This window comes from Scylla paramamosain, chromosome 34 (assembly GCF_035594125.1).
Source record: "Scylla paramamosain isolate STU-SP2022 chromosome 34, ASM3559412v1, whole genome shotgun sequence".
In the NCBI taxonomy this organism is placed as follows: Eukaryota; Metazoa; Arthropoda; class Malacostraca; order Decapoda; family Portunidae; genus Scylla; species Scylla paramamosain.
In genome coordinates, this window is record NC_087184.1 from 13,957,720 (window position 1) to 13,985,219 (window position 27,500).

The 27,500-nt window shown below is 42.2% G+C and overlaps 1 protein-coding gene and 1 long non-coding RNA gene across 9 annotated transcripts in view; one reads left to right on the top strand and one right to left on the bottom strand.

Moving 5' to 3' along the window:
* The window catches only part of LOC135090220 (transcription factor GATA-3-like), a 40,925-nt gene that overhangs the window by 13,281 nt on the left and 144 nt on the right, over positions 1-27,500 (bottom strand). The window contains exons 1-9 of one of the 8 annotated variants that reach the window (XM_063986718.1): positions 27,242-27,500; positions 12,685-13,776; positions 11,976-12,210; positions 11,249-11,332; positions 10,769-10,977; positions 10,102-10,261; positions 7,447-7,579; positions 2,302-2,474; positions 483-632 (exon numbers count right to left, since the gene is read on the bottom strand). The exon at positions 27,242-27,500 is cut by the window's right edge and continues 144 nt beyond it. In XM_063986718.1, coding sequence (XP_063842788.1) covers positions 483-632; positions 2,302-2,474; positions 7,447-7,579; positions 10,102-10,261; positions 10,769-10,977; positions 11,249-11,332; positions 11,976-12,210; positions 12,685-12,971 — 1,431 coding nt within the window. In that variant the 5' untranslated portion in view covers positions 12,972-13,776; positions 27,242-27,500. Of the gene's footprint in view, positions 1-482; positions 633-2,301; positions 2,475-7,446; positions 7,580-10,101; positions 10,262-10,768; positions 10,978-11,248; positions 11,333-11,975; positions 12,211-12,684; positions 13,780-19,809; positions 19,965-20,000; positions 20,094-20,212; positions 20,374-20,814; positions 21,136-27,241 lie in introns of those variants that run through there. The other 7 variants (XM_063986720.1, XM_063986717.1, XM_063986722.1 and 4 more) reach the window with 7 other exon arrangements.
* The window catches only part of LOC135090227 (uncharacterized), a 68,939-nt gene continuing 65,012 nt past the window's right edge, over positions 23,574-27,500 (top strand). The window contains exon 1 of the long non-coding RNA XR_010261828.1: positions 23,574-24,076. This is a non-coding gene — a long non-coding RNA (uncharacterized LOC135090227). The remainder of the gene's footprint in view (positions 24,077-27,500) is intronic.

Genomic DNA, 27,500 nt, shown 5'->3' on the forward strand with positions numbered 1-27,500 from the left:
TGATAAACCCACACTCGCATTACCACCTCTTCACTCCTCCCCCAACAAATCCACAGCCCCATTTCCACAAACTCCACCCCTTCTCCACCCCACACTCCACTCCCAATCCTCCGCCCCTTCCCAGCCATGCCCCATTCCTCGCTCCTAACACCACACTACACCATCACCAACTCCCAGCTTCCAGACACCATCCGTCATACATTCTTTGCTAAATCCACTTGACATCCAGACCCCATCATCCCATCACCCTATTAGACATTCATCCCACCACCCCCATCACCACAAGAGATAGCGAAGAGTCCCCCAGGTCTTGTTTTGATACCCTATGTGTTTGGCCTCGTGATTAGGAAAACGAATGTCACGTGTAGGCCTGATGGATTCATGCAGCCTCCCTTATTTTCCGCATTAGGTAACCAGGCGTTCCTCAAGGTGTTTAGTGGACTCCTTGCATCCCATACGCCACCCCACCAGCAGACACTCACCCCATGCAGCTTGAAGTAGAGACCACACGCGTTGCACACCGGCTCCCCATTGTTGTTCCTGCGCCACAGTGTCGTGTTGGTGGTTTGGCAGTTGGAGCAGGTCATCCCGGAACGGCGCTGCGGCTGGGGCGTGGACGGGGCCACGTACTGCTGGAGAATGGAATAATATAGCGTTAGTTAAAAGAAGTTTGATGTTAAAAATTGGATTGTTTTCAGCATATTCATGGTAGTTAAACAATAATACAGCATTAGGTAAAAGAATTTTGGTGTTAAAAATAAGATTACTTCAGAATCTAGTACGACTGCTGAGGAAGGAGGAAAACTTGTGCAGGATACATTTTGCAGGGAAAGTGTGTGTAGGATATGAAGGGTATGACAAAGGATGGAAGGATGTTAGGATGTCAGCTCTTCCTTCAGCTCATCCCTTTCCCCTTATCCTACCTCATCCTGTTCCTCCACCCATTCCTCACTCCCCCCTTCTCTTTCACACCATCCCACTCTTACTCCCTCTCATCCCCTTCCCCCTCCCTCTCGTTGGAACATTCTCTCTCTCTCTCTCTCTCTCTCTCTCTCTCTCTCTCTCTCTCTCTCTCTCTCTCTCTCTCTCTCTCTCTCTCTCTCTCTCTCTCTCTCTCTCTCTCTCTCTCTCTCTCTCTCTCTCTCCTCCTTCCCTTACTCCCTCTCTTGCACACTTTCACTTCTGACTTTCTCTTTCATAAAAAGCAAAGTATATTTTAAATGGTATCCAACCTAAAAGTGTTGACAGTGAAATTGATTTAGGAATAACAATATCGAGTAGCTTAAAACCTAGCCAGCAATGTTTGGAAGTCGTAAAGAATGGGATAAAATAATTTGCTTAATCAGTAGATCTTTTGAATATATATATATATATATATCTAAGAATACAATCCTCACTTTGTATAACTCTAGTCCGTCTCCTTTTGGAATATTGCTTTCAAGCATGCTGCCCCTACTACCAGAAAGACATTGATGAATTGGAGCGAGTTCAGTGTAGAGTAACATAAATGATACAAAGCCAGAGAAACAAATACGAAGAGCGTCTTAATGAATTAAATTTATTCCCATTAATACAAAAAAGACTAAGAGGCGACTTAATACAGGTGTTTAAAATCATCAGAGGCATTGATAACATGGACTGCAGTAAATATTTCACGATGGACTCTTCAAATTACAAGCGAGGAAACGGTTGCAAAATTGTTGGGAAATCCTTCAACTCTCATGAGTCCAAAAATTATTTTTTCCACCGAGTAGTAAATCTATGGCATGGACTTCCTCCAGACGTGATAGACTGCAACACCGGAGAGACTTTTAAACACCGTCTTGTCAAATGTTCTGCCTGAAATCCGCGGCTAACAGCGTTTGTTTGTTAGTGATCTTACATCCTTGCCTTGAGGAAATGGGGGCACCTCATTTCATCTATCTTCTTTCTTTCCTATAAAATTTTCTTCGTATTTTTCCTTTTCTAACCAGTAAGGTATTTCTTTCCAACCTGTTTTCCTGTACGGCTTATGCCGGAGGGAGTGAAGGGCGAGGAGAGACCTTTCTGCTTTTCTGTCCTTTTCTTCTACTATCACCTTAGTAGTCCTAGGTCAGGTCACTTCGTGAGGACCCCAAGGTCTGTTGTGGCCTGTTTTTCTATGTAATTCTATGTAACTTCATTCCCTTACTCCCACATCCCCTCCCAACTTCCCATCCCTTCTTTCATACCCTCCTTCTCTCATAACTTCCTTCCCTTTTTACCGTATCCCCTTCCACTCTCCCGCCCATTCATCCCCTTTCTCCTCCTCCCTTTCCTCACCGGGCTCATGGGACGTCGCTGGCTCCTGACGTGTGGCCTGTTTATCCCATTGGCGCGGCTGTACAGGCCACACGCGTTACACAGGTAGTGGCCGCCCGAGTCCCGCCGCCACAGTGGAGTCGTCATGGCCCCGCAGTTCACGCACTCACGGTTTTCAGTGCTGTCCGGGTCGCCTGTGGGATTAAAGGGTTAGGTTTGGCAAGGTTGGGGTGTGCAGGGTGTATGAGAGGTGTCGTTTTTATAGTTGTTGTTTTTGTTGTGGTGGTTGTTCTGGTGTTAGGAGGAGTGGTTATAGGAGGAGGAGTTGTAGTTGTAATATGTAGTAGTAGAAGTAGTAGTAATAATGGTAGTACTAGTAGAAGTAATAGTTATTGTTGTTGTTGCTGTTATTGATATTGTTGTTGCTGTTGTAGTAGTAGTAGTAGTAGTAGTAGTAAACGTAGTAGCAGTAGTAGTAGTAGTAGTAGTAAACGTAGTAGCAGTAGTAGTAGTAGTAGTAGTAAACGTAGTAGCAGTAGTAGTAGTAGTAGTAGTAGTAGTAGTAGTAGTAGTAGTAGTAGTAGTAAACGTTGTAACAGTAGTAGTAGTAGTAGTAGTAGTAGTAGTAGTAGTAGGTTAGTAGTAATATTTAGGGACAAGATACAACTGTTTAATAGGAGTATGAAAGAACCTCAAGGGGCCGTAAAATTGGAAGTCAGGACACACACACACACACACACACACACACACACACACACACACACACACACACACACACACACACACACACACACACACACACACACACACACACACACACTACAGGAGTGGCAAAAAAAAGGTACACACACATTCAACTTCATATAAAAACTGACATTAAAAACGTACAAAACGAGCAAAAAAGTAAAAGAAAACATGGACTGGTGCAGAGAGAGAGAGAGAGAGAGAGAGAGAGAGAGAGAGAGAGAGAGAGAGAGAGAGAGAGAGAGAGTACGTCTGAATGAATGAATGCCAAGAAAACTTTGCATTCCTTAAAAGAAAATAATAACTACACTATTCTTTTAACATAAACGCGATTTCTGTATATTCCCCGTTTTCTTTTCTTTTTTTTTGTTTTAATATACACAAGAGAGAGAGAGAGAGAGAGAGAGAGAGAGAGAGAGAGAGAGAGAGAGAGAGAGAGAGAGAGAGAGAGAGAGAGAGAGAGAGAGCCCTGGATTCTTGAGTTCGCAGCGTAACCATAAATTATGCTCTTCAAAGGGGGAGGGGAGGGAGAGGGAGGATAGAGGGAAGAGGAGGGAGAGGGAAGAGAGGGAGAAGGCGTGAAGAAATGATAAGGAAAGCTGATGATCCTGTGGTCTCTCTCTCTCTCTCTCTCTCTCTCTCTCTCTCTCTCTCTCTCTCTCTCTCTCTCTCTCTCTCTCTCTCTCTCTCTCTCTCTCTCGAAGGCTGAAATATGAATCGTTGGTTGGTTCACTTATCCGTTATCTTGATGAGAGAGAGAGAGAGAGAGAGAGAGAGAGAGAGAGAGAGAGAGAGAGAGAGAGAGAGAGAGAGAGAGAGAGAGAGAGAGAGAGAGAGGTAATAAAGTAAAATTTAAAAAAAGTACAAAGATAAAATTTACTGTATTAATTATGCATCTATTTAATTACTGAGTATATTATATTTACTGTTTTTATTGCTCAGAATTTGTGTTTTCATATGTGCATTTTGTTTATTTAATTATCTTATTCTTCTCATTATTATTATTATTATTATTATTATTATTATTATTATTATTATTATTATTATTGTTACTACTACTACTACTACTACTACTACTACTACTACTACTACTACTACTACTTATGTACTTATCACTATTATTTCACTCTACTTCATAACCATTGCCGTGTTCATTTAAATATTTATTACTTCATTTACTTGTTTTTCATGTTTATTTTTTTTCCAATTGCAATCCATTTTGTAAGTCAGTAATTTTTTTTTGTCTTTTATTACTATTATCAACAGTATTATTTAACTCAGTCATTTTGTAAGTCAGTAATTTTTTTTTTCTCTTTTATTACTATTATCAACAGTATTATTTAACTTATAGTCATCGCAATATTTGTTATTTACGTGTGACTTGAATTAATTGCCTTTTTTGTGCTTATTTTTTGCCGTTTGTATTTTTTTTCTTAAGTCAGTTACTAATTTGTGTCTCTTGGTTATTTTTCATCAATTATACGTAAGCTAGGTTAGGTTGGGTTAGGGTAATTAAGGTCAGATTAGGTTAGGTTAGGGTTAGGTTAGGTTAGGTGCATATTCAGGTTAGGTTAGGTTAGGTTAGGTTAGGTTAGGTTAGGTGCATGTTCAGGTTAGGTTAGGTTAGGTTAGGTTAGGTTAGGTTAGGTTAGGTTAGGTTAGGTTAGGTTAGGTTAGGTTAGGTGCATGTTCAGGTTAGGTTAGGTTAAGTTAAGTGCATCTTTATTGTCTGTTTATGTATTCATTTATCTATTTATCTTTCATCTACCTTGTTTGTTTTCCAGTAGTCTGTCAAGTGACGTTAATGGCTCGTTAGGTTAGGTTAGGTGCATGTGTGTGTGTGTGTGTGTGTGTGTGTGTGTGTGTGTGTGTGTGTGTGTGTGTGTGTGTGTGTGTGTGTGTGTGTGTGTGTGTGTGTGTGTTTATTTATTTATTTATTTATTTATTATATGTTTGGTTAAATTAGGTGGGTTAGGTGCATGCGTGTGTGTTTTATTATTATTATTATTATTATTATTATTATTATTATTATTATTATTATTAATTAATTGGGTGCATGCTTGAATTTTTATATTTTTCATTCATTTATCTTTTGTTTACCTTAATCAACTATATTTCAGCGGTCCATCACGTGACACTAATGGCTGACGGGCCTGAGTGAAGGGGGGAGGAGAGGAAGTGAGGGGATGGGGTGGAAGAAGGGGAGGGGAGGAGAAGGAGAGGGGAGGGAGGGGCCGGGAGAGGTAGGAAGAGGGGGAAGAGAGGGAGAGGGATGGGAGGGGTTGGGGAGGGCGCCATTAAGCTAATGGACGAGTGGCGTTATTAGTGCCTTACCTCTCTCTCTCTCTCTCTCTCTCTCTCTCTCTCTCTCTCTCTCTCTCTCTCTCTCTCTCTCTCTCTCTCTCTCTCTCTCTCTCTCTCTCTCTCTCTCTCTCTTTCTCATTTCCTCTTTTTTATAATTTATCTCCCTCTTCTCTCGCCCCTTTATGTTTTTCTTTCCCTCCTTCTCTCCCTCCTCTCTCCTGGGACGCGCCTTGAGACTGCCCAGACGAGGGAGGGAAGAGGGAACGAACGAGAGAAGAAGGAAGGGAGGGAGAGGGAAGGAGGGACATGCAGATTAATACCCGTCAGAATATACTCTCCTTCCTCTTTTCTTCCTCCCCTCCACTCTTTCCTCCTTCCCTGCTATCTTTCTCTCTTCCTCTCCCTCCTCTCCCTCTTCTCTCCCTCTCCCTCTCTTCTCCATTACTTCATATTTCATTATTTTCCACCATCTTCCACGCCCACTCATCATCCTGTTCTCCCCCTTTCCCTCCTCCTCCTCCTCCTCCTCTCTTCTCTTCATGTCTATCTCAAATAATGTGTAGTTTTGGTCCCCTTGTTAGAAAAATACTATGAAAAGCTAGAAGTACGGCGTAGAGCAACTAAGTGTTACCTCAGTTGAATATTCCCTATGAAGAAAGACTTGAAGAGCTAAATATATTCAGTCTTTCAAAACGGAGGAAGCGATTGATGGTTTAGGTTAGGTTAGGTTACGTTTGGTTAGGTTTGGTTTGGTTTGGTTTGGTTAGGTTTGGTTTGGTTTGGTTTGGTTTGGTTTGGTTTGGTTAGGTTTGGTTTGGTTAGGTTTGGTTTGGTTTGGTTTGGTTTGGTTTGGTTAGGTTTGCTTTGGTTTGGTTAGGTTACGTTAGGTTAGGTTACGTTAGGTTAGGTTAGGTTTGGTTAGGTTAGGTTTGGTTAGGTTTGGTTTTGTTAGGTTAGGTTTGGTTAGGTTAGGTTAGGTTTGATTAGGTTTGGTTTGGTTAGGTTTGGTTAGGTTACGTTTGGTTAGGTTTGGTTTGGTTAGCTTTGGTTAGGTTAGGTTACCTTAGGTTAGGTTAGGTTAGGTTACGTTAGGTTAGGTTTGGTTAGGTTTGGTTAGGTTAGGTTTGGTTAGGTTTGGTTTGGTTAGGTTTGGTTAGGTTACGTTTGGTTAGGTTAGGTTACGTTAGGTTAGATTAGGTTAGGTTTGGTTACATTAGGTTAGGTTAAATTTAGTTATATTTGATTGGGTTACGTTTGGTTAGGTTAGGTTATGTTTCGACGATTGGTTTACAGATGATCGGTCAAATGTAACAAGAGGACAGCACAGCCTCGTGATTAATGGTAAAATATCCAAACCAAAAGAAGCCAAACATTTCTTCAGTCTGTCGTTAACGTGTGGAACTTTCTACTGCCATCCAAATTCGCCGATACCACAACAGTTAAGGTTTTCAAAGATCGGGCAAGTTTTTTTTTCTTTCTTTTTTTCTTTCTTTTTTTTTCTTTTTTTTACTCCAGAACTGAGGTGCTATTGTAAAAATTCTAATTTAATATAAGATGTACATGAAAAAAAAAAAACTATTGAACCATTTTGACAAAGTATTAATATTCAGGTTTAAACACACACACACACACACACACACACACACACACACACTAAAGGGTGAGTGTATAGGGTGTTGCTGTCCTTATCCTTCCTTACACCCTTCATCTCCTCCTCCTCCTCCTCCTCCTCCTCCTCCTCTTCCTCCTCCTCCTCCTCCTCCTCCTCCTCCTCGTCCTCCTCCTCCTCCTCCTCCTCCTCCTCCTCCTCCTCCTCCTCCTCCTCCTGCAGAGTATCAGAAGTCTCGCTACTTGACGCCACGCCGCGCAGGACTGAAGGAAAGAAGGAAGGAGGGAAGTAGGGAGGGAGGGACGGAGGGAGGGAGGTAGGGAAGGAGGGAGGGAAATTGGCACTTAGTAGAGGAAAGTGTTTTTAAGTGCATGAGAGAGAGAGAGAGAGAGAGAGAGAGAGAGAGAGAGAGAGAGAGAGAGAGAGAGAGAGAGAGAAAGGGGTTGGCCAGTACTCCCTCCCTTTCCTCCCTCTCCTTCACCGTCAGCGCCTCCGTCAGCAGTCCTTACCTGGCTCGATCCTGCGGTAGGTTTCCCCCGAGGCGGTGTGCAGGATGGAGTCGTAGGATGCAGGCGTGTTCCAGGCGGGGGCGGCGGTCATGTAGGCGTGGTGGGTGAGGGGCGTAGACCTCTCCAGCACCTCCTGTTGGTGAGTGAAGGATGAGGACGTGGGGCAAAATAGGATAAACAGGAGGAGGAGGAGAAGGAAGAGGAGGAGGAGGAGGAGGAGGAAGAGAAGGAGGAGGAAAGGAGGAAGAAGAGAAACAGGGGGAACAAGAATAGGAGAAAAGAGAAGGGTAGTATTGTAAGAGGCCGAGAAAGGTGTAGCTGATGATGAGGAGTTAGAGGAGGAGGAGGAGGAGGAAGAGTATTAAGAGGGAAAAGGAAAACCAAAATATTCTTAGGTTAATGTTAGAGAATGGTCGTATTTCTGAATCCTTTTAAAAATAACGATGTAAATTTTAATTCAGGTTTTGAAAGGTCCCTATTTTTTTTTATTTTTTTCTGGGCATAAATTTGTATACTATTTTTGAAGAATGTTTGATGTTCTCTCTCTCTCTCTCTCTCTCTCTCTCTCTCTCTCTCTCTCTCTCTCTCTCTCTCTCTCTCTCTCTCTCTCTCTCTCTCTCTCTCTCTCTCTCTCTCTCTCTCTCTCTCATTAACCAGTTTATGAAGCAGACTTAAATATTTCCCACTCGGACATGAATTTTAACCTTTTTTTTTTTTTTTTTAGTTCAGGTGTTGTGATGTACATTGCTCTAATAAGCTTCTGAGGAGAGCCAGGTGTAGTGGGAAGCATTATTCGTTAACCTAGCACACTAAAACTACTTTGAAACCAGACCAGAAAACCAGACATTTTTCTCTCTCTCTCTTGTACAAAATTCTCGAGGTACTGTTTTAATGTACATTGCTCTAATATACTTCAGAGGAGAGCCAAGTGTACTAACAATTCTTACATTATCCGTTAAGCAAATGTAGTAAAACAACTTTTAAAACCACACTAGAAAACCTTTGTATCCTCTCTCTTTTACAGACATCCCGAAGTATACTGTTGAGGTATACACTGCTCTTAATAACCTGGAGAATGCTCAGTATGCTAACAAACATTATTCACTAACGCAATGCACTAAAACTATCACCATACTTTGAAACCACACTAGAAAACCTAAATTTTTCCCTTAAATCTCAATATATTTCTGCGGTATGCATTGCTCTCATACCCTGAAGAGAGCTAAACATAGTAGGAAATATTATTCTCTAACTTAACACTCTAAAATACTTTCAAGACACATAGAAAACCATAAAATTTTCTTTCTCTTTAAATTTCAATGTACTGGTATTTTTTTGTGGTATGCATTGCTCTATTGACCTTCTGAGGAGAGCTGAATGTACCAGGAAACATTATTCACTAATACAGTACACTAAAACAACATCAGAAAGCCATATATTATTTTATCTCTCCTTAAAACCTCGAAGTATTGTCTAGTACAGGTAAGAGAAAGGTACAGTGCTCTAAATGGCGTCAGGTGTCAGGAGCAGGTGTGTCAGGTGTCTCAGGGTATCAGGGAGTAAGTGTGGGTGGCGCCAGGTCAAGATGAGGGGGTCAGGGGATCAGGGGAAGGTTGCAGAGTATATGTGGTGTTAGGGTGGGGGTGTCAGGTGTGTTGTCCAGTGTCAAGGGTGAGAGAGAGAGAAAGAGAGAGAGAGAGAGAAATAGGTACAAGTATGTGTGTGTGTGTGTGTGTGTGTGTGTGTGTGTGTGTGTGTGTGTCTAAGTGTCTCGCCTTCGTGGTTGCAAGGTGACGCTGTTAATTAAGGCAGGAGCTCGGCAGGTGGTGTCAGGCAGGTGCAGGATGTCAGTAAATTAGTGTCAGGTAGCATTAATGAGGCGGCTGAGAGGAGCGGACGAGTGAAGGGAGGTGCGGAGATAAGCTGGATGAATATGAATGAAGCTGCAGGAGAAGATAGATTAATACCGGTGGAAATTTGAGAGGATAACGGAGGAGTATATTGACTGGTAATGGAGAGGAGAAGAGAGGATTGTAAGTTTGTGATGCCAAAGTAGGAGATAGATTAATACCAATGAAAAGTTGAGAGATTACCAAAGAGTATATTGATTGGTGATGCATAGTAATAAAAAGGAGAAAGTTGTAAGTTTGTCTGTGTGTGATAAAGGACCGGTTTTTATGTGTTTTTTTTTTTATGCGTGTTTGTATCCTGTTATTAGGTTTTAGTATGAATGACGTAAATGTAAGAAAAAGTTAATCTATTTGAACATAATTGGGGTTTAATTATTATTATTATTATTTTTTTTTCAGTCTCTGATAAATTGTGTTAAAAAGACAAAGGGTCATTCATTCCGTTCTGCTTCTGTTTAGTGAAAGAAAAGTGATTGCATACACATAACCGGACACTGGAAACAAAAGTATATTAGTGTCAGTTTCTTTTACCTAAATTTCTCACTTCGTTTTCTTATTAGTTAATTTTCTTTTTTTTTTTGCTTCCACTTATTGCTTTTTTTTTCAACTAAGAAAACAGAAACAGAATTATAATAGTATATTTTTTTTCTTTTTTTTTTCTTTTTTTATCTATACTCAACACTTAATTTCCTGATGGGTCCTCATGAATTAATAAAACCAAAGCCAACCAGACAGACAGACTCACGGGCGCCAGCTGACTGTAATCCGCTGCCGTCGCCCACATGGAGGCGTCAGTCTTCTGCAGGTGGGCGTGGGTGCTGGCATGTGGGTGGGCGGTGGGCGTGGCGTATGGGGACTGCACGAAGTCGTACCCCGCTGACCTCCGCCCCTCGTCCTTCACATACCTGCGGCAGGGTCACGAAGTTAGGTTAGGTCAGGTTAGGTTAGGTTAAGTTACATTAAACTAAATTATGTTGAGTTAGTTTAGGCTAGGTTAGTTTAGGTAAAGTTAGGTCATGTTAGGATAAGATACATTAAATTAAATTCGGGTAGGTGAAGTTAGGTTAGGTCAGGTAAGATATGGTAAGGTTGGTTAAGGTTAGGTAGATTAGATTTTGTTTCACCCTTCCTTTCAGTTCTTCCCTTCACATTTAATTCCCCTCCTCAACATCCCTTTTTGCCTTTTTCATCCCTCCTTCACCCCTTCACCCCTTCACCCTTACACCTTCCCTCACCCCTCCCTAACCCCTACACCATTTCACCATCCCCTCCACTCTATCCTTCACCCTTTATACCTTCCTTCACCCCCTCCTTCACCCCTACACCCTTTCTTCACACCCTCTCCCATCCCTTCACCCTACCCTTCACCCACAAATCCTACACCCTCTTCCTTCACCCACTCCATCACTTACATATCCTGCGTTTTGTAGTAGTAGTGGTAGGGCTCCGTGTAGGATAGAGAGGCGAGGGTGGTGATGGCAGGGGCGGACTCCAGGGTGGCATAGGTGGCGCCCTCGCTGCTCAGGTGGCCGTGGGGGTGTGGCTCGACTGTGTGGGCGTGCACGTGTTCGACTGGGTGGCCGGCGTCGTACACTACCACACTTTGAACCGTGTAAGGAGACTAGAATGAAAGAAATTGGCAAAAATGGTGAAGGGAGATGCAGAGATAACACGAAACGAAATTTGATGTTGAAGCAAAAACAAAAAAATAAAAATACATAAATACAAATAGTGAAGTCGAAGAAGAGGAAGAAAGAGAAGAATGAGGAAGAAAGAAAAGACAAAAAAGAAAGAAAAAGAAGGCACACAAAAAAAAAGAAAAAAAGAAAAAAGTTGGTAGGCGACGTGGACATAGAAAACGTGAGAAGGTGGTGCATTGAAGGGAAACTCACGTAGGTGGTCTGCTCCAGGTCGTGCACGGTGGCTGGAATCGGGTTGGTCTGCACTGGTGATGGCGACCCCATCTCCCCCTTCACCTGTATGAGGGTGGACGTCATTAGTACAGCTCCTGGTGCCTCGGATACTGAAGTCAGATGGCGCTAAGGCTGAGGCAGGCCTATTTTTTTTTTTTTTTCTGTTTGTGTTGTTTTCGTCTGTTTTCACATTTATACGCTTCTACTTTCATTTATTATTATTTTCCTGACACATCTTTGTAGTTACGTTTATTCCCCTTTCCTTCCCTGTGACCTTACCTGACCTGCCCTAACGTGACCTAACCTTACCTGACCTGACCTAACGCAACCTAACCTCGCCTAACCTAACTAGCGCCCAGAGAAAGGAAGGGAAGGTGGATTTAATTTGATTTGGTTTTATTAGGTTTAGTGTGGTTTGAGTTGGGTTGGATCGGTTTGGTTTGACTTGGTTAGTTTTGGTTTGCTTTGAATTGGTTTGGCTTTGGTTGGATTGAGTTTGGTTGAATTACATTAGGTTAGGTTAGGTTAGGTAAGGTAAGGTTAGGTTGGGTTAGTTGAGTTTAGTTCGCTTTGATTTGGTTATGTTATGTGGAATAAAGAAAAGGGAAAGAAACATTATTACAGGGAAGATGTAGGAAGAAAAAATAGAGGCTTATAAGTGAAACACAAAGAGGAAAACAATACTGATTTTTAAAAATAGGCACACCTCAGCCTTGGCGACATGGAGGGCGTGGTTGTAGGCGTGGGCGTGAGCGTGGGCGGCGGTGTAGGCGTGCTTGAGCTCTTCCTCCTCCTCCTGCTTGACGGGCGTGCGAGCGGACAGGCTCACGTCCTCCCTGATGATGACGTTGCTGGCCACGCCCACCTCGCTGACAGGCGTGGCGCTGGGCGTGGGCGTGGGAGTGGCGGCGACGCTGGTCAGCACCGTGAGGTTCAGGCCCCTGTGGGTGGTGGTGCTGTGAGGATGCTGTGAGGGTGGTGGTGGTGGTGGTGGTGGTGGTGGTGGTGGTGCTGGTGGTAGTGGTGGTGTTGGTGCTGGTGCTGGTGCTGCTGCTGCTGCTGCTGCTACTGCTACTGCTAATGGTACTGCTACTACTACTACTACTACTACTACTACTACTACTATTTTTTTATTATTATTATTATTATTATTATTATTATTATTATTATTATTATTATTATTATTATTATTATAGTAATAATGAGAGCAATAACAATAATAACAGCAAGAATTGTAATATAAACATATTTCAATTTTTCTATAAAGAAATATTGATTGTACTTATTTTTTTTGTGTCAAAGAGAGAGAGAGAGAGAGAGAGAGAGAGAGAGAGAGAGAGAGAGAGAGAGAGAGAGAGAATATCATAAATTTATTTTTTAGTACAACACTATATAACACACACACACACACGTACCCTGGATGGTCCTGAGGGGTGGGTTCCCGGGGCTGGGGATGGTGCCACATCTCGGCGTTGGGCGCTGACACGTGGTTAGGGGCGGCGCTCCCTTCCAGTTGCTGAGAGGAGACTGGGGTCGGCTTAGGGGGAGTGCAGTCTGGGTCACGGGGGGCGGAGCTTGATCTAGGGGGTGGAGGTGTGTAGCGCTCTCCTGCCCCTACCCCTCCCCCACTGCTGCTGGTGGTGATGGTGACTGTGGTGGAGGTGGTGATGTTGGTGGTGGTGCCTTCCTCCTGTTCACTCATGTTGAAGTGTTATTCTGCTGCGTCCTGGTCCTGTTCTGGTGTTGTTCTGCACGTGTTCTGTCCTATTCTCTATTTCGGTCTTCTTGTGATGTTTCTTCTTTTACTTTATCTCTTTTCCCTTTCTTTATCTTCTTTTCTTCCACTCCCTGATTCTTGTTTTCGTTATGGTCCCAAGAAATATTTTCCTTATTACCTTTCTTCTTTTTTAATTTCAAAGGCTGCGATCTTCTCTTGCTTTTATGGATTGGATCAGATCACGTGGTATTGAGTCGTGAATGTGACCTTTATTGCTCTTTATGGTCTCACAAAGCCGTAAGTCCCTTCAGATTTCCTCGTGGGGGACTTAAGCATTCACTCCTCTAAGTCTTTCCTGAAGTTAGACATAAAGACGACTTATTTCAAGGGGATTTTTTTCACATTTGCGTGTAGAAAAAATCAGGCTTTCTTCATCGTTGGAGGAGGAATGAGGAAACGTGGCTATTTTTTTTTTCAGTGACAAAGAAGCGTGATATTTTTTTTCTCAGTGACGTAACAGGAAATCCAGGGAGGTTAGTAAGGGAGCGGGGCGGAGTGACTCAAGTAATACGAGGAAAACGGTGCTTAGGTGCTCTCGAGTCAGGGAAGTTGATTCAGGCTGCTATGTGTGTGTATGTGTGTGTGTGAGTGTGTGAGTGTGTGTGTGTCGGTCTTTTGCTGGTCTCAGGCACGGTAGGGGATGCAGGTGGCTTGTTCCTCTAGCTGGTCTCTGGTGGGTGTCTGTCGTGGTGGTTTCTTTCCTTCCCTGTGTCACCTTCGTACCTCACACCTGCTGGGGGAAAGCACTGGTTTATTGAAGTCTTCCTGGTCTTAATACAGTTTTCTTTCTTCATAATTCTTTTTTTTTTTTTTTTTTTTATGGATTTTCTTACAACTACTTTTTGACATGCTTAGTTTTTTTTATTCATTTATTTAATTTAATTTTGTTTTTATTTATTTATTTATTTATTTATTTATTTTTATTTATTTATTTTTTTTTTTTGTGTGTGTGTGTTTGTGTCTCGCGTATTACCATCACCGTGACACTTCCTTCACCTCGTTGGTCTTCCTCTCCTGTCGTGTAAGAGGGACTCAGGCCAAGGGGAGCAAAAAGATGACAAAAATAATTACTGAAATAAAGCCCACTGAAGATTCCAGTTCCAAAAGAAATAGTCCGAAAGAATATCCACAGTGAAAAAAGTTAAATTCACCGAAGTGTGAGTTTATACATTCTGGGCGTGGGATTAATTTGCATACCAGGAAGAGGAAACACACTAACAAATATCTATAGACAGCAAAATCAAATGAACACACTGCGTCTCCTCTTTACAAAATTCGAATATAAGAGCATGAGAAGATCGCAACTTTAGAAATTGAAATGGAAGAAAATAAGAATAAAAGTACGAGGGATAATAACGATAATAAGAACCAGGGAGCGGATGAAAGGAGTGCTAAAACAATAAAGACGATATGGAAAAGGGAAAGAGATAAAAATAAAAGACAAAAAATACCGGAAGGAAAAGTTCAAGAGTTAAGAGAACATCACTACACTTGGCAGCCCCTGTACAAAACATACTCATATATTCATCCAATCATTTAAACCTCCCTACTGACTAACAAACTAACGAAGCCTATTCCAGTCGGCTAAAAATAAGGAAAACTACAACAACCCAGCGGGCCTACACGTGGCAGTCCCTGAACCTACAAAAGGCACCAATCATCCATACATTTATCTTATTACTTATCACTCTTCACCCGGCACTCACGACCTGACAATACGTATTCCATTCAGCCAAAACTAGGAAAAAGATGAGTCAGCAGCCATGTACGTGACAATACCTGAGCAAACCATACCTGCCAGTCATCCATATCAAGCTCCCTATTGATTCAGCACTAAGAACCTGACGAAGCTTATTCCAGCCAGCTTAAAGTAAGATAAACTACAAGAAGTCAGCAAGCCTAAACATGACAACCCCGTACAAAACAAAGCACCAGTCATTCATACATTTATCTAATTTCAACCTCCATATAGACTCGACCTAACGAGGCCCATTACAGTCAGGTAAAAATAAAGGAAAGCTACACATCAGGAGGCCTACACTCGAGTCCCTGTACAAAAACAAACCACCGATTATCCATGCATTTATCTAATCATTTCAGGCTCCCTCTTAAGAACCTAAATAAAGAAGTTAATGAAGCGACGAAGCCTACTCCACTCAGCGACAGGTGAAGTGAGGCAGTGTACAGGTGAGGGGGAGCAAAGGATAGAATTGGAGTGGTGGGTGGTGTACAGGTAAAGGTTGTAAGAGTACTTGGTGCACCAGGTGATAACACACGCCTGTGACGCCAGGTGACTCTTATCACCACGTCGACGCTGCTTACTTGAGCGCCCAGGTGAGGGGGAGGAGGAGGCGGAGGCGGAGGCGGAGGCGGAGGAGGAGGGAGGGAAGGAGGAAGGGAAGGAGAAAAAGGAAGATGACGCAAGGAATGAGAATGACGTTTATTAATATCAAAGGAAATTGCTATCCTTCCTGTGTGTGTGTGTGTGTGTGTGTGTGTGTGTGTGTGTGTGTGTGTGTGTGTGTGTGTGTGTGTGTGTGTGTGTGTGTGTGCGTGCGTAATTGGTACACAGCACAATGGAGTAGCTTTTCAGGCCTCATTTTGATGACGTGTTAAAGACTGATAAGAGAGAGAGAGAGAGAGAGAGAGAGAGAGAGAGAGAGAGAGAGAGAGAGAGAGAATTTCAGAAACGCCATAAAAATACCTCACCTTCCCGGATTCGAGTTAAATTCAGGACACGCCCGCACCTGAGGAACAAACACACACCGCACACACTTTCTCTACTCTCTCTCTCTCTCTCTCTCTCTCTCTCTCTCTCTCTCTCTCTCTCTCTCTCTCTCTCTCTCTCTCTCTCTCTCTCTCTCTCAATCGTCACCTAATCTCGTTTAATCAATATAATCGTAATCTATCAATCAGTACTACGGGTGAGAAAATTTTTACCTGATGGGAAGATGATTGGATATGGTCATGAGAGAGAGAGAGAGAGAGAGAGAGAGAGAGAGAGAGAGAGAGAGAGAGAGAGAGAGAGAGAGAGAGAGAGAGAGAGAGAGAGTGATTAATGTTACTTTCGTATACCAAATCTCTCTCTCTCTCTCTCTCTCTCTCTCTCTCTCTCTCTCTCTCTCTCTCTCTCTCTCTCTCTCTCTCTCTCTCTCTCTCATGACCGTGTTGTGGTTTCTGCCCACTTTAATTGTTTACTTGTGTATTTGATTGTCTGAATTTGGTTTGTTATCTGGAACACACACACACACACACACACACACACACACACACACACACACACACACACACACACACACACACACACACACACACACACACACACACACACACACACACACACACACACACACACACACCTTTATATATACATGACCTAATTGAATAGATAAGACATAACAGGTAAACATCTTGTGATTGAGAGAGAGAGAGAGAGAGAGAGAGAGAGAGAGAGAGAGAGAGAGAGAGAGAGAGAGAGAGAGAGAGAGAGTGTGTGTGTGTTACTTGGGATTCATTATACAAAAGTGGTTAATTCGCAGATATTTTATACATACGTAGTTACCCCCCCTCTCTCTCTCTCTCTCACACACACACACACACACACACACACACACACACACACACACACACACACACACACACACACACAGATAATAACAGAAGACACCATCGATAACAACTCCTTGGGTGCCGATTATAAATTTGAGTGTTAGAGAGAGAGAGAGAGAGAGAGAGAGAGAGAGAGAGAGAGAGAGAGAGAGAGAGAGAGAGAGAGAGAGAGAGAGAGAGAGAGAGAGAGATCAATAGAAGTAAGTTAACACATTCTTCTCAATAATTACATCACTTTTCCTCTAAAGATTAAAGTCTCAGTCAGCAGCTTGGGGAACATTCGCCTTAATCACTGCCTCGTAAAGGTGAAAGATGTGGTTGTTTTTATTCTGGCTGAGGTGAAGTTAATAACGTCTCAAATGGACCTGTTTTTATCGCTTGGTTTTATTTCAAGATGTGTCAGAGCTGTTTTGTTTTCATTAGAAGAAGACGTAAGAAATATCTGTTTTTTTTTTTTTTTTTTTTTTCAGTTGACAATCTTGACAATGTTACAAGTGCGTCTCTTTTTATTGCCCAATTTTACTTCAAGATGTACCAGAGCTATTCCAATACAATACAACACAAAAATTACCCTTTTATCTATTTATTTATTTTTTACCTATAATTATTTAAAAAAATCTCGATATGAACTGAAATTGATAAAAATATGATTATTACTTCCACCAAATGTTTCTGTTTTGAATGCTAAGGTTTCCATGACGTAGCAGAATTTCCTCGTTTTCATTACAGGGAAACATAAAATATCCCTTTTTTATGTATACGTATATGGAGGGCCAGGATCGTGAAGGCTTTTTGTTTGTTTGTAGCTTTCCTTGTATTATGTTCTTATGTTTTCAGTCACACTCAGGCCCGTACCCAGAAACGCTTTTGCTCCGTCACCACAACTGTTTTCCAAGGCCACATAGATAATAAGTCAGGTTCTGAAGTGTTTTTCCCGTTATTCATGTAGAAATCTTGTTAATATTTCACTATAACCGTAGAAACACCCCTAAAACCTCGTGTCCCTTGAACTAGAGAGAAGAGATTCATAATGAGATGAGAGTCGAGGCAAGGCGCTGGTCAGGACTGTTCAAGTAGCAGCTGGCGGAAAAAAATAAAAATAATAAATAAAAAAATCAACCCTTGAGTGCTTTTTCAATTTATCTGTGGCAAACTCAGAATTAGGATATATCAATAATTGTGTTCAATTTAATGTGAGTGTGGGAAGTTAATTGTAACCACTCAGAAGATTAGGTCGTGCCCCATTCAATATTTGACTACCGCTTTCGACCCTTTTCTGGGACTGGCATCTCAGTGGGCTTTTTTTTTGGGGGGGGGGGTTGCCCTTGTCCAGTGTCCCCCTTCATAAAAAAAAAAAATAAAATAAAAAAAATCCTCCAGCCAGCCTTTCAGATGGACACTCGCCTCTACTGCCGTGTTGTTCAGCCTAATAAAGCCTCGTTAAAGAAAGTGTCTGTTCGTGTTCCATGGTTACTACTGTATGTGCTTACGAAATTTTACATAATTATACTTTAATTCAAATCGATCGTTTATATCATCTGAGTCAGTCATATGATAGGTGTTTAATTGAATGGAATGAACGCCCTGTAATTCACCAATGTGCTCAATTCAGTTAATTAAGTGAGCAAATACGTGTGTCTTAAGGTAGTAAACCTTTTCTCTGACAGTTTGTAGGAGCTCATCAGGAAATGTAAACGCAAATAATATATGAAATTTCAGTTTATCGCTACGTATAAGCGTTTACAGGGGAAGACTGGAGCTAAAATGAATGTAGTGCCCATCCAACAATTTCATTTTCATTACCCAGCCGCACTGTCATAGAAAATTTAAGTCATGACGTAGATAAGCACTCCGCTTCACCGTTACCTTTCCTGATCCAACTGTTGTGTGATAAATGTCAGCAAAACAAGGGAATTCAGAAACCGTTCGCTTCACTTCATTACTTTCCTTACTCTCACTGCGATAACCAACAATTCACAACATTAGGAGCAATGTATGAAGTTCTTATAAGCATTTACAAGAAAGGAGGGGGATGAAGAAAAGAATATATTTTGACTTTTCTGGCCAGTACAGTGTTTGGAGGTGGCTGTTGAACGAGAAAAGGAGTCTCAAAAGGAATAAAAGAATAGATTTATGCAATTTCTAGGCTTTATAATGTTTGGAAGTGGCTATGAAACAAGAAAATAAGCCTGAAAGTGGCTAGTGAGTAAGGAAAGATGTTCCAAATAGGAGTAAAAGGGTTGAAAATAGCAAACTACCTTTTAAGAATGCTCGATACACCTTGCCTGAGAAACGGACAGAGATGAATGGCGCCACCTGACCCAAGCACCTCCAAGCAGCAGCCATTATGTGTCGCCGGCGCCTCCTCCTCTCGTGAGTGAGGTGCAACTTTGAATGCGGTAGTTTATTTGAGTTTATTTTCGTCTTATTTCAGTCTGGCGTGTTTGTTTTGATGGCTGTGGGAGTGTGAGGGGGAGGGGAGGGAGAGTATAGAACTGGTGTTGTTGTTGTTGTTGTTGTTGTTGTTGTTGTTGGTTGTGGTGGTGGTGGTGGTGGTGTTATAATTATTATATTATTGTTTAGCGATTATATTGTTGTTGCTGTTGTTGTTTTTGTTTTTGTTGTTATTATTGTTATTTTTGTTATTATTATTATTATTATTATTATTATATATTATTATTATTATTATTATTATTATTATTACTATTATTATCATTATTATTATTATTATCATTATCATGATCATTACTATTATCGTCATCACCATAATCATCACCATCATCATTTCCGTCAACATTCTCGATACCTCTCATTGTCTGTTTCCTTTGAGCTTACGGGAAAATTTTTTCGCGTGTATTACCTCTTGTGCTGGAAAGTTACCTGCGACTGCTGACAGGTAACTCATTGAGACATCGCTCTTAACAACGCTTGATGGAAAGACTACCTTAATTGTTACTACTGTTTTTCATCATTCCCTCCCCCGCGTGGTGGAAGGAGAGCTCAGCCACGCACACCACAGCTTGCTGGATGGTACTTCCGCCGTGTTCTCTTCAAGCATCGCAAAAGGACAACGAAAAGAGAAAGTGAGGGAACCGTATTTTGATCCTCACAACGACACAAGGTGTGGCGCCTTGACCAGGTCACCGTCACGCACCTTCACGAGGGCCCTCAGCCTGGTGTGTGGATGGTTTAGTGATGGTGTGTGCATGGTACGCTTATGTTCACATCTGTATACCATTGTCTGTGTTCACCAAGAGTTACTTGCACCACCACCACCACCACAACCACCATCACACCACACCACACCACACCACACCCACACCACACCACACCACCACCACTCGCCTGAAAGCCTCTGGGCTCAGCTTCCCGCCGCAAGGAGTGCTGTGTCTTGCCTGGTCGTGAGCTTTGTCGGAAAACTGGCCCAAGGTGGCAGAGGACAATGGTGGCTGTGACGCGACTGCCCCGCACCACAGCTCTCGCAGGCTGAGTCACCAGCAGGCTGCCTGAAGGGCGTCACGTCCTGCAGAACTTGGTGAATGGTGAATCTCACCTGCCCCCGCCTTGCCATGAGCGTCTGGACGGCACTTGCTAGGGTTCTGGAGCATCTTGTGTTGGTGGCAAGCGGGTCAGGACGGAGCGGGGCGGGACGGTGCCAACCTGGCCACGTGAGGCCATCTTGGGTCACTGCCAAGGTGCCGCGCGGGGCCGGGGCTGGGCGGGGCGGGGTGGGGGCGGGTCTGGGCAGGCTGGAAGGTCTGGTTTGCCACCTGTTGCTGCGTGCTGCTGCTTGTGGCAGCCGCGGGCCGGCAGCTTCCCAGCGGCTGCCTCTGGACTCTTCGCATAGGCTCACCCTTCCAGGTAGCTTTTCCCGTGGATGCGATAGTTGGATGAGATAAGATTTTAGTGTGTGCTCACGCACAGATAGCACCGATAGCGGATCCGTCTCGCCATGGCCGAGAACAATCATTATATACCCTCTGAGATAAAATGATAAAACACTAATCTTTCCAGGACTATCTTTCCCGGGGATGATCGCTGCCCTCCAGTTACTCCCTGGAATCTGGAAGCGCTCGCCGCGTCGCCGCCTCCCACGCCACTCAGGCATTGCATGCAGCAGTGGCATGGGAAGGCATCGTGACGGGCGCGCGGCACTCACCTGTTGGCGCTGCGTTGAGGCTGGAGTGCCGGCCGCGACTAGCGGGGGTCCCGCGGTGCCTGGCGGCGGGGGGGGGCACCTGGCGGGAGGGGCAGCAGGTGGGGGAGCAGCTCGGCGCGGTGCGCTTTCTTTCCTGCGGCAAGTGCGGCGCCCGGAAGGAAGGGGAAACGAAAGGTGCGCGCGTGCGTACGTGTGTGTGTGTGTGTGTGTGCGTGTCGCTAGCGGCCACACGCGTGTGTTAGTGAGGGAGACAGTGAAAAGGTGACGTATTCCAGGAGTGTGGGCCCTTGCTGAGCCAAAGTGAGGGCCACACCACTACCTCCTCCTCCCTCCTCTCCTCCTCCTCCTCCTCCTCCTCCTCCTCCTCCTCCTCCTCCTCCTCCTCCTCCTCCTCTTCCTCCTCCTCCTGTTCAGCTAATCAGCATCGGGCGTTCCTGTGCCCGGATCGTTACGGCTCACACTACCGCACATAGGCAATCACATAATAACCTTTATGTTCAGGGGGTGCGATGGTCGCAGCGGTGCGGGCCACAAGGGCACAGCGACGCGGGTGTTGGTGTGCCTTGGTGCCGGGGACCGAGGGGGCGTCAGGCTGGGGCTCGCTCCTCTGTCCGCCTCGAGTGCTGGTAAACAGGGCGTCGCCTTATCATGCTCTGATATCGCTTATCGCGCGCCTTATGGTGCCCATCGGTGCCACTGGCTGTGGCTGTTCCAAAAAGTGTCGGCGGCGCCGTGGGACGGCCCAGCCCCTACCTGAGCGATGCGGACAGCTGGTGGGCGATCGTTGTGGCACTGATACCCCCGTCCCCCCTGCCCCGCCCCGCTCCCCGCTCTGTCCCACCCCTGTTCGTACGCAGTTCAGGTAAATGAATTACCTCCAATAAAGTGGAAATGAATCCGTTAGCGAAAAGCGGCGTCGAGGGCCACTGCTGCCGCCGCCGCCGACTGTTTGCGCCGCTGTTTGGCGCCAAAAGTCGCGGTACCGCGCCTCACTTCCGCTTTGCCTGCTGGCCAGAGGTCGCGTGGAGGGGGGGAGGGAGCGACACACACACACACACACACACACACACACACACACACACATTAAATGTAACCACGTAATGTGGTGTCTGCCCATGCCCATTCTCCTCCCACCCTCCCACCCTCCCTTCATCCCTTGCCCGGATCGTGGAATCAGGAGTTCACGTGTCCTGCCCTCGGCATCACCTGGGGGCTGGAGGGAAGGAGGGGGAGGGATGGAAGCAGGGAGGGAGGGAGGGAGGGAGGTAATACAGACTTTGGCAAGGCATCACGCGGCGGGCACTGGATCATGTGAGGCGGACACCTCCAGCAGGCAGTGGTCGGGAGTGCCAGCCAGTGAGTGAGACGGCGACGCAGCGGAAGAGTGATACTGGCGGTCAATGGAGGGGTGGAAGGGAGCGGGGACGAGGTTCAGACAATGGATTTTTCACCTCGAGTACTGACCAAAAAATATTCTCCACCTCAACTACACATTGTCTTGCTCTAAGTCGCACCTGCCCACAGCAGCAATCATAACTTGGCATTACATAGCATAGAAAACGCAATTATCGTTCCTTCTCTTTCCTTTTTTGCTTTAGTCCTTTCATTGCTTGGTTATTTTTCTTATCACCGACGAGAATGGGGTACAATCTTAAATAATTTTCTACCCTATTAAAAAAAAGAAAAATGAAATAGACAATAGACAATAGTGTACTGGAGACTTACAGTTTTATACCTTAGAAAAAAAAAGATGAAATAGACTATAGACGATAAGTTACTACGGTCTTAGTCTCATCCCATGGAAAAAATTAGATTAACATTTTTACTCTCTCTTTCTTTATATGTTTCCATGCAAAGAAGGACAACCATAACAATAATTAGTATAGCAGAGGAAAGGAAATTGAATAGAGGAAGTATCTCTGGAAATCTTACGTAAGGCAACGCTTCGTGATTGGCTGCGATGGGTAACAAGCCAGCCAATGGGAGGACAGCAGTCGGCCTCCTTGAGATGACACTCCTTGCCAACATGCGAGATAAGAGTGAACGATGAAGTAATAATAGTCACTCTGCTGATCACCACACTAACACGAGACGAGACGGACACTTGTATGAGTGCTGGAGTGGGCGTGTTGGAAATGTACGGCGGTGTTTGAGTACGCTTTGTTACCGTCAGTAAACTTAGGAGATGGATGAAGAAGAAGAAGAAGAAAGAAGAGGAAGATCCATAAAAATTCAATAAAAAGTCTTGTACTAAAGTAAACCAACAACAAAAAAAACTACGAAAGGGATGAAAATCTGCTTTCATTATCTTTTTATCACATCAATGACAAAAAAAAAAAAAAAACAGCCAGTACTACATAAACAATACCAAAAGTCCAGTGTGGAAACAAGTCTCACCAGTGTCTGAAGAAATAACAGAAATTTAACAAGGAGCGTTAGAATAAGGAAGGAACGAGCACGTATTTACAACAACCTGCATCACAGAAATAACGTAGACTCACTCTCCAGATTCGTCGTCTCATCTCTGCTACTTGTAATGGGTGCTGCTTGAAGTCACTGATTTTCGAGAGTGTTTGCGTGATTCTAATGTTGGTTTAGCTTGCACTCTACACTTCTGTCAGGCTCTAGTGGAAGTTATTCGGGTTTTCAAGGGTGTTTCCATGATCCTAGTGATAGTTTTACATTTCTCTCAGATTATAGTGGAAATTGTTAGTTTTCAAGGATGTTTTCCATGATTAAGGATAGAGTTCAGCAAGGATTCTATGCTTCTTCAAGATTCTAGTGGAACTTGATGAAGTTTTCATGGATATTTCCATGATTATAATGATAGTTCTACAAGGATTTCACTTTTCTCAGATTATAGCGAAAATGATAAGTTTTCAGGGGTGTTTTCCATGAGTCTGTTAATAGTTTAACAAGGAATTCCACACTTCTATCAGGCTCTAATGGAGGTTATTTGATATTTCGAGGGTGTTTTAATGATTCTATTGATAGTTTACCAAGTTTTTCCTTCAATTCTAGAGCCTGACAGTTGTCAGGCTCTGGTGGAAGTTATTGGAGTTTTCAAGGGTGTTTCCAAGAATTCTACATCATCAATGCGAAAAGCACTCGAGAGAACCTGACTGATCGTGCGTGTGGCCTCTGAAAATTATCTTGATGGAAGAACAAACGCTTCAAAACACAGATCGTGGTGGTGCGTGGCGTGGGAAGGAACTCTGTCACCTGCTCCCTCAGTTCCCAACCCTCCTAGTGCCCACTCCTAGTATGTCCTTCTCTTTATTAGGTATTTTTTTTCCAGCTTTAAAAAAAAATAGTAATTTTGTGGAACATTTTGTCTAGTCTATTTTCTGTGCCTTAGTATGTCAAGATTTTCCTTGTTCTAAGCTTTCCTTTTCTTAATTCGAGTTTCCGTAATTTTATCTCATATGAGAAGAAAAAAAAATTAGGGTGTCATATATTTTAATTTAATTAGCATTGCAATGTCTTTTAGTTCCAGAAAGGAATTAGAAATGTACTTAAGTTTTACTGGTTTGAAAGTGCATTTTTTTTTTATTTATTTATTTATTATTATTATTATTTATTTATTTTTTTTTTTATGGAATTTGGTTAAGTGTGAACTGCAAATTTTAAATCCATACCTAATAAGGAAGCTCAGTCTGTTATGAAACTTTTTATGATACGTTCACTCTATATCCATGAAGTGCATCCATTGTCATTAAATATCTCTCCGTCTATCTATCTATCTATCTATCTATCTATCTATCTATCTATCTATTTATCTATTGTTATTGTCAAGTTTAACGACTGTCTCAAGTGAATGGACAATGTGGAATGGACAAGTTAAACAAGGAGGTGTGTTGTCACCATTGTTGTTTTTAGTATATGTGGATGATATGTTAAATAAGGTATCTTCTCAGAAAATTGGATGTGGGGGTGGGCATACATGTGAGTCATGTGATCGCTTATGCGGATGATGTGGTGGTGGTGTCGCCCTCTGCTGGTGGACTCCAAAGGTTGGTAAATACTGTGGTCACTGAAGGGAAGGCGTTATATTTGTCTATTAATAGTGAAAAATCTGTATGCGTGATATTTAAAAATTCAAGTCATTATGAAATAGATACAAATATATATTTGGGAAATGAAACATTCAATGTAGTTAGTGAACATAGCTATCTGGGTATATATACTAGACTGTAGTCTTTATAATGATTTAGATATTATAAGATGCAGAAGAAAGTTTTTATAATGAGTTTAACTGTATTTTGAGGAAATTTAGTAATACCAGTTCAAATGTGTTTTTTAAAGTTGTTTAGTTAGTTGTTATTTAGTTATTGCTTGAATTTTAATGGTGCTGAATTGTGGTTTCATAATAAAGTCATCAGTGGCAATGAAACAGTTCGCTGTTGGTTATCATAAAACCATTACAAAACTTATGAATATGAAGTGTTATGAAGGTGACCACAGTGCGTGCAAAGACTGTGGATTGATGATATTTAGACACTTGATTAACTGGTTAAGAATAAACTTTTTATATAGAACACTTACAAAACCATGCATGTTTATCAATAAGGTTTGTTACTACATGTTGCACAGTGCTTTTATTGTGCAGGACACTGAATAAGATATTTTTATTACTTATGATTTTAAGAATGTTTTAGCTAATAATATTAGTGCCCATAAAATCAAGAATTTTACTTCTACAAAACCATGAGCCAGCTTTGCGTTAAAGATATGTTATATATTTTGATTCTTTCTTAATTTTAATTATGTAGAAAGTGTTAATATACTTTTTATGAAGTAAAAATGTGGACTGAACCATCCAGGTATCAGCCTCGTTCAGTACCTCTTACCAGGAACATGAGTCACTCCACACGCTGACTTGTTATCCTCCTCCTCCTCCTCCTCCTCCTCCTCCTCCTCCTCCTCCTTGTCGTGGTCAAGTAAGGTCTTATCTTGTCCCGATAAAACGAGCCCTCCTTGGTTTGTCAGAATAACATTAGAATAGGAAAAAAGTATCTTTGTCTATGAGCTCTCCCTGTGATGTGTTGTTAACGTTTTATCTATTTATTTCATTATTGTTTGTATGTTTGTTCGTTTTTGTGGTGGTGGTGGTGGTGGTGGTTTGGTTTGTCAGTGTAGTAGGTGAATTGGTGGTGAGGGTGATAGTGGTGGTGATAGTGGTAGTAATGATAGTAGCAGAAGTAGTAGTAGTAGCAGTAGTAGTAGTAGTAGTAGTGATAGTTGTTGTTGTTACTATTGTTCTTGTATATGTAATGGATTGCTTGTTTGTTGTTAAAATTATAATAAAAATGATAATGATGATAATGATAATGATAAAAGTAGTAATAATAATAATAGTAATAATAGTAATGATAATAATAATAATAATAATAATAATAATAATAATAATAATAATAATAATAAATATTATTATTATTTTTATCATTATTGTTACTATTATTATTATTATTGTTATTATTATTATTATTATTATTATTATTATTATTATTATTATTATTATTATTATTATCATCATCATCATCATCATCATCATCATCATCATCATCATTATTATTATCAACATCATTACTACTGTTATTATTATTATTATTATTATTATTATTATTATTATTATTATTATTATTATTATTGTTATTTTTTTTATTATTATTATCATTATCATCATCATCATCATTATTGTTATTTACTACCACCACCACCACCACCACCACCATTACTACTACTACTACTACTACTATAGCTGTGTTCCATCAACCTTCTCGTACTAATCCAACCGTTTCACTGACAAGTTATGAAGTGGATGGACGAGAAACAGTGCTAACCATCACGCTGGGGCACCCCTCCTTCTCCTCTCCCCCCCCTTCCCTCTCCCCTTACCTTCTTCACATGGTAATCTCTCCTCTCCCACCTTCATAACCTCCCAGCCCCTACCGTTGCTTAACCCCTTCCATACCTCCTCCTCCTCCTCCTCCTCCTCCTCCTCCTCCTCCTCCTCCTCCTCCTCCTCCTCCTCCTCCTCCTCCTGTCAGTGCCCTCTTGTGGTGGGAATGTGTGATTACATTTTTGTTTAGGTAGTACGTACATAAATACATACATATAATCATATATACACACACACATTTACACATGTACACAGACACGTCATTACATACATACATACATACAGACAGACAGACAGACAGACAGACAGGCAGACAGACTGACATACAAACCTAGTATTTTAATAATTTGTACGTTTATGAAATCTCTATGCGTAATTTTGGGGGTAAACTTATTTGCTCTCTCTCTCTCTCTCTCTCTCTCTCTCTCTCTCTCTCTCTCTCTCTCTCTCTCTCTCTCTCTCTCTCTCTCTCTCTCTCTCTCTCTCTCTCTCTCTCTCTCTCTCTCTCTCTCTCTCTCTACTCACCAGACAGTCTCATGTTTGTATTTTCCCTTGTTCCTCTTTATCACATTTCTCCATTTCTCATTTTCACTCACATTTCTTCTTTTGGATATTTTTTTTTTTGTTTTCTCGTGTCCATTATTTGTTATTTATTTTCTTTTTCTTTCATTCACATTGTTCATTGTTTTATTTTCATATTGCTTTTCATTTCTTTTTATTTCCTTTGGTTTCTCATCACCTTCATCTTATCTTTTTTTTTTTTTTTTAACTGGTCCTTATTCAA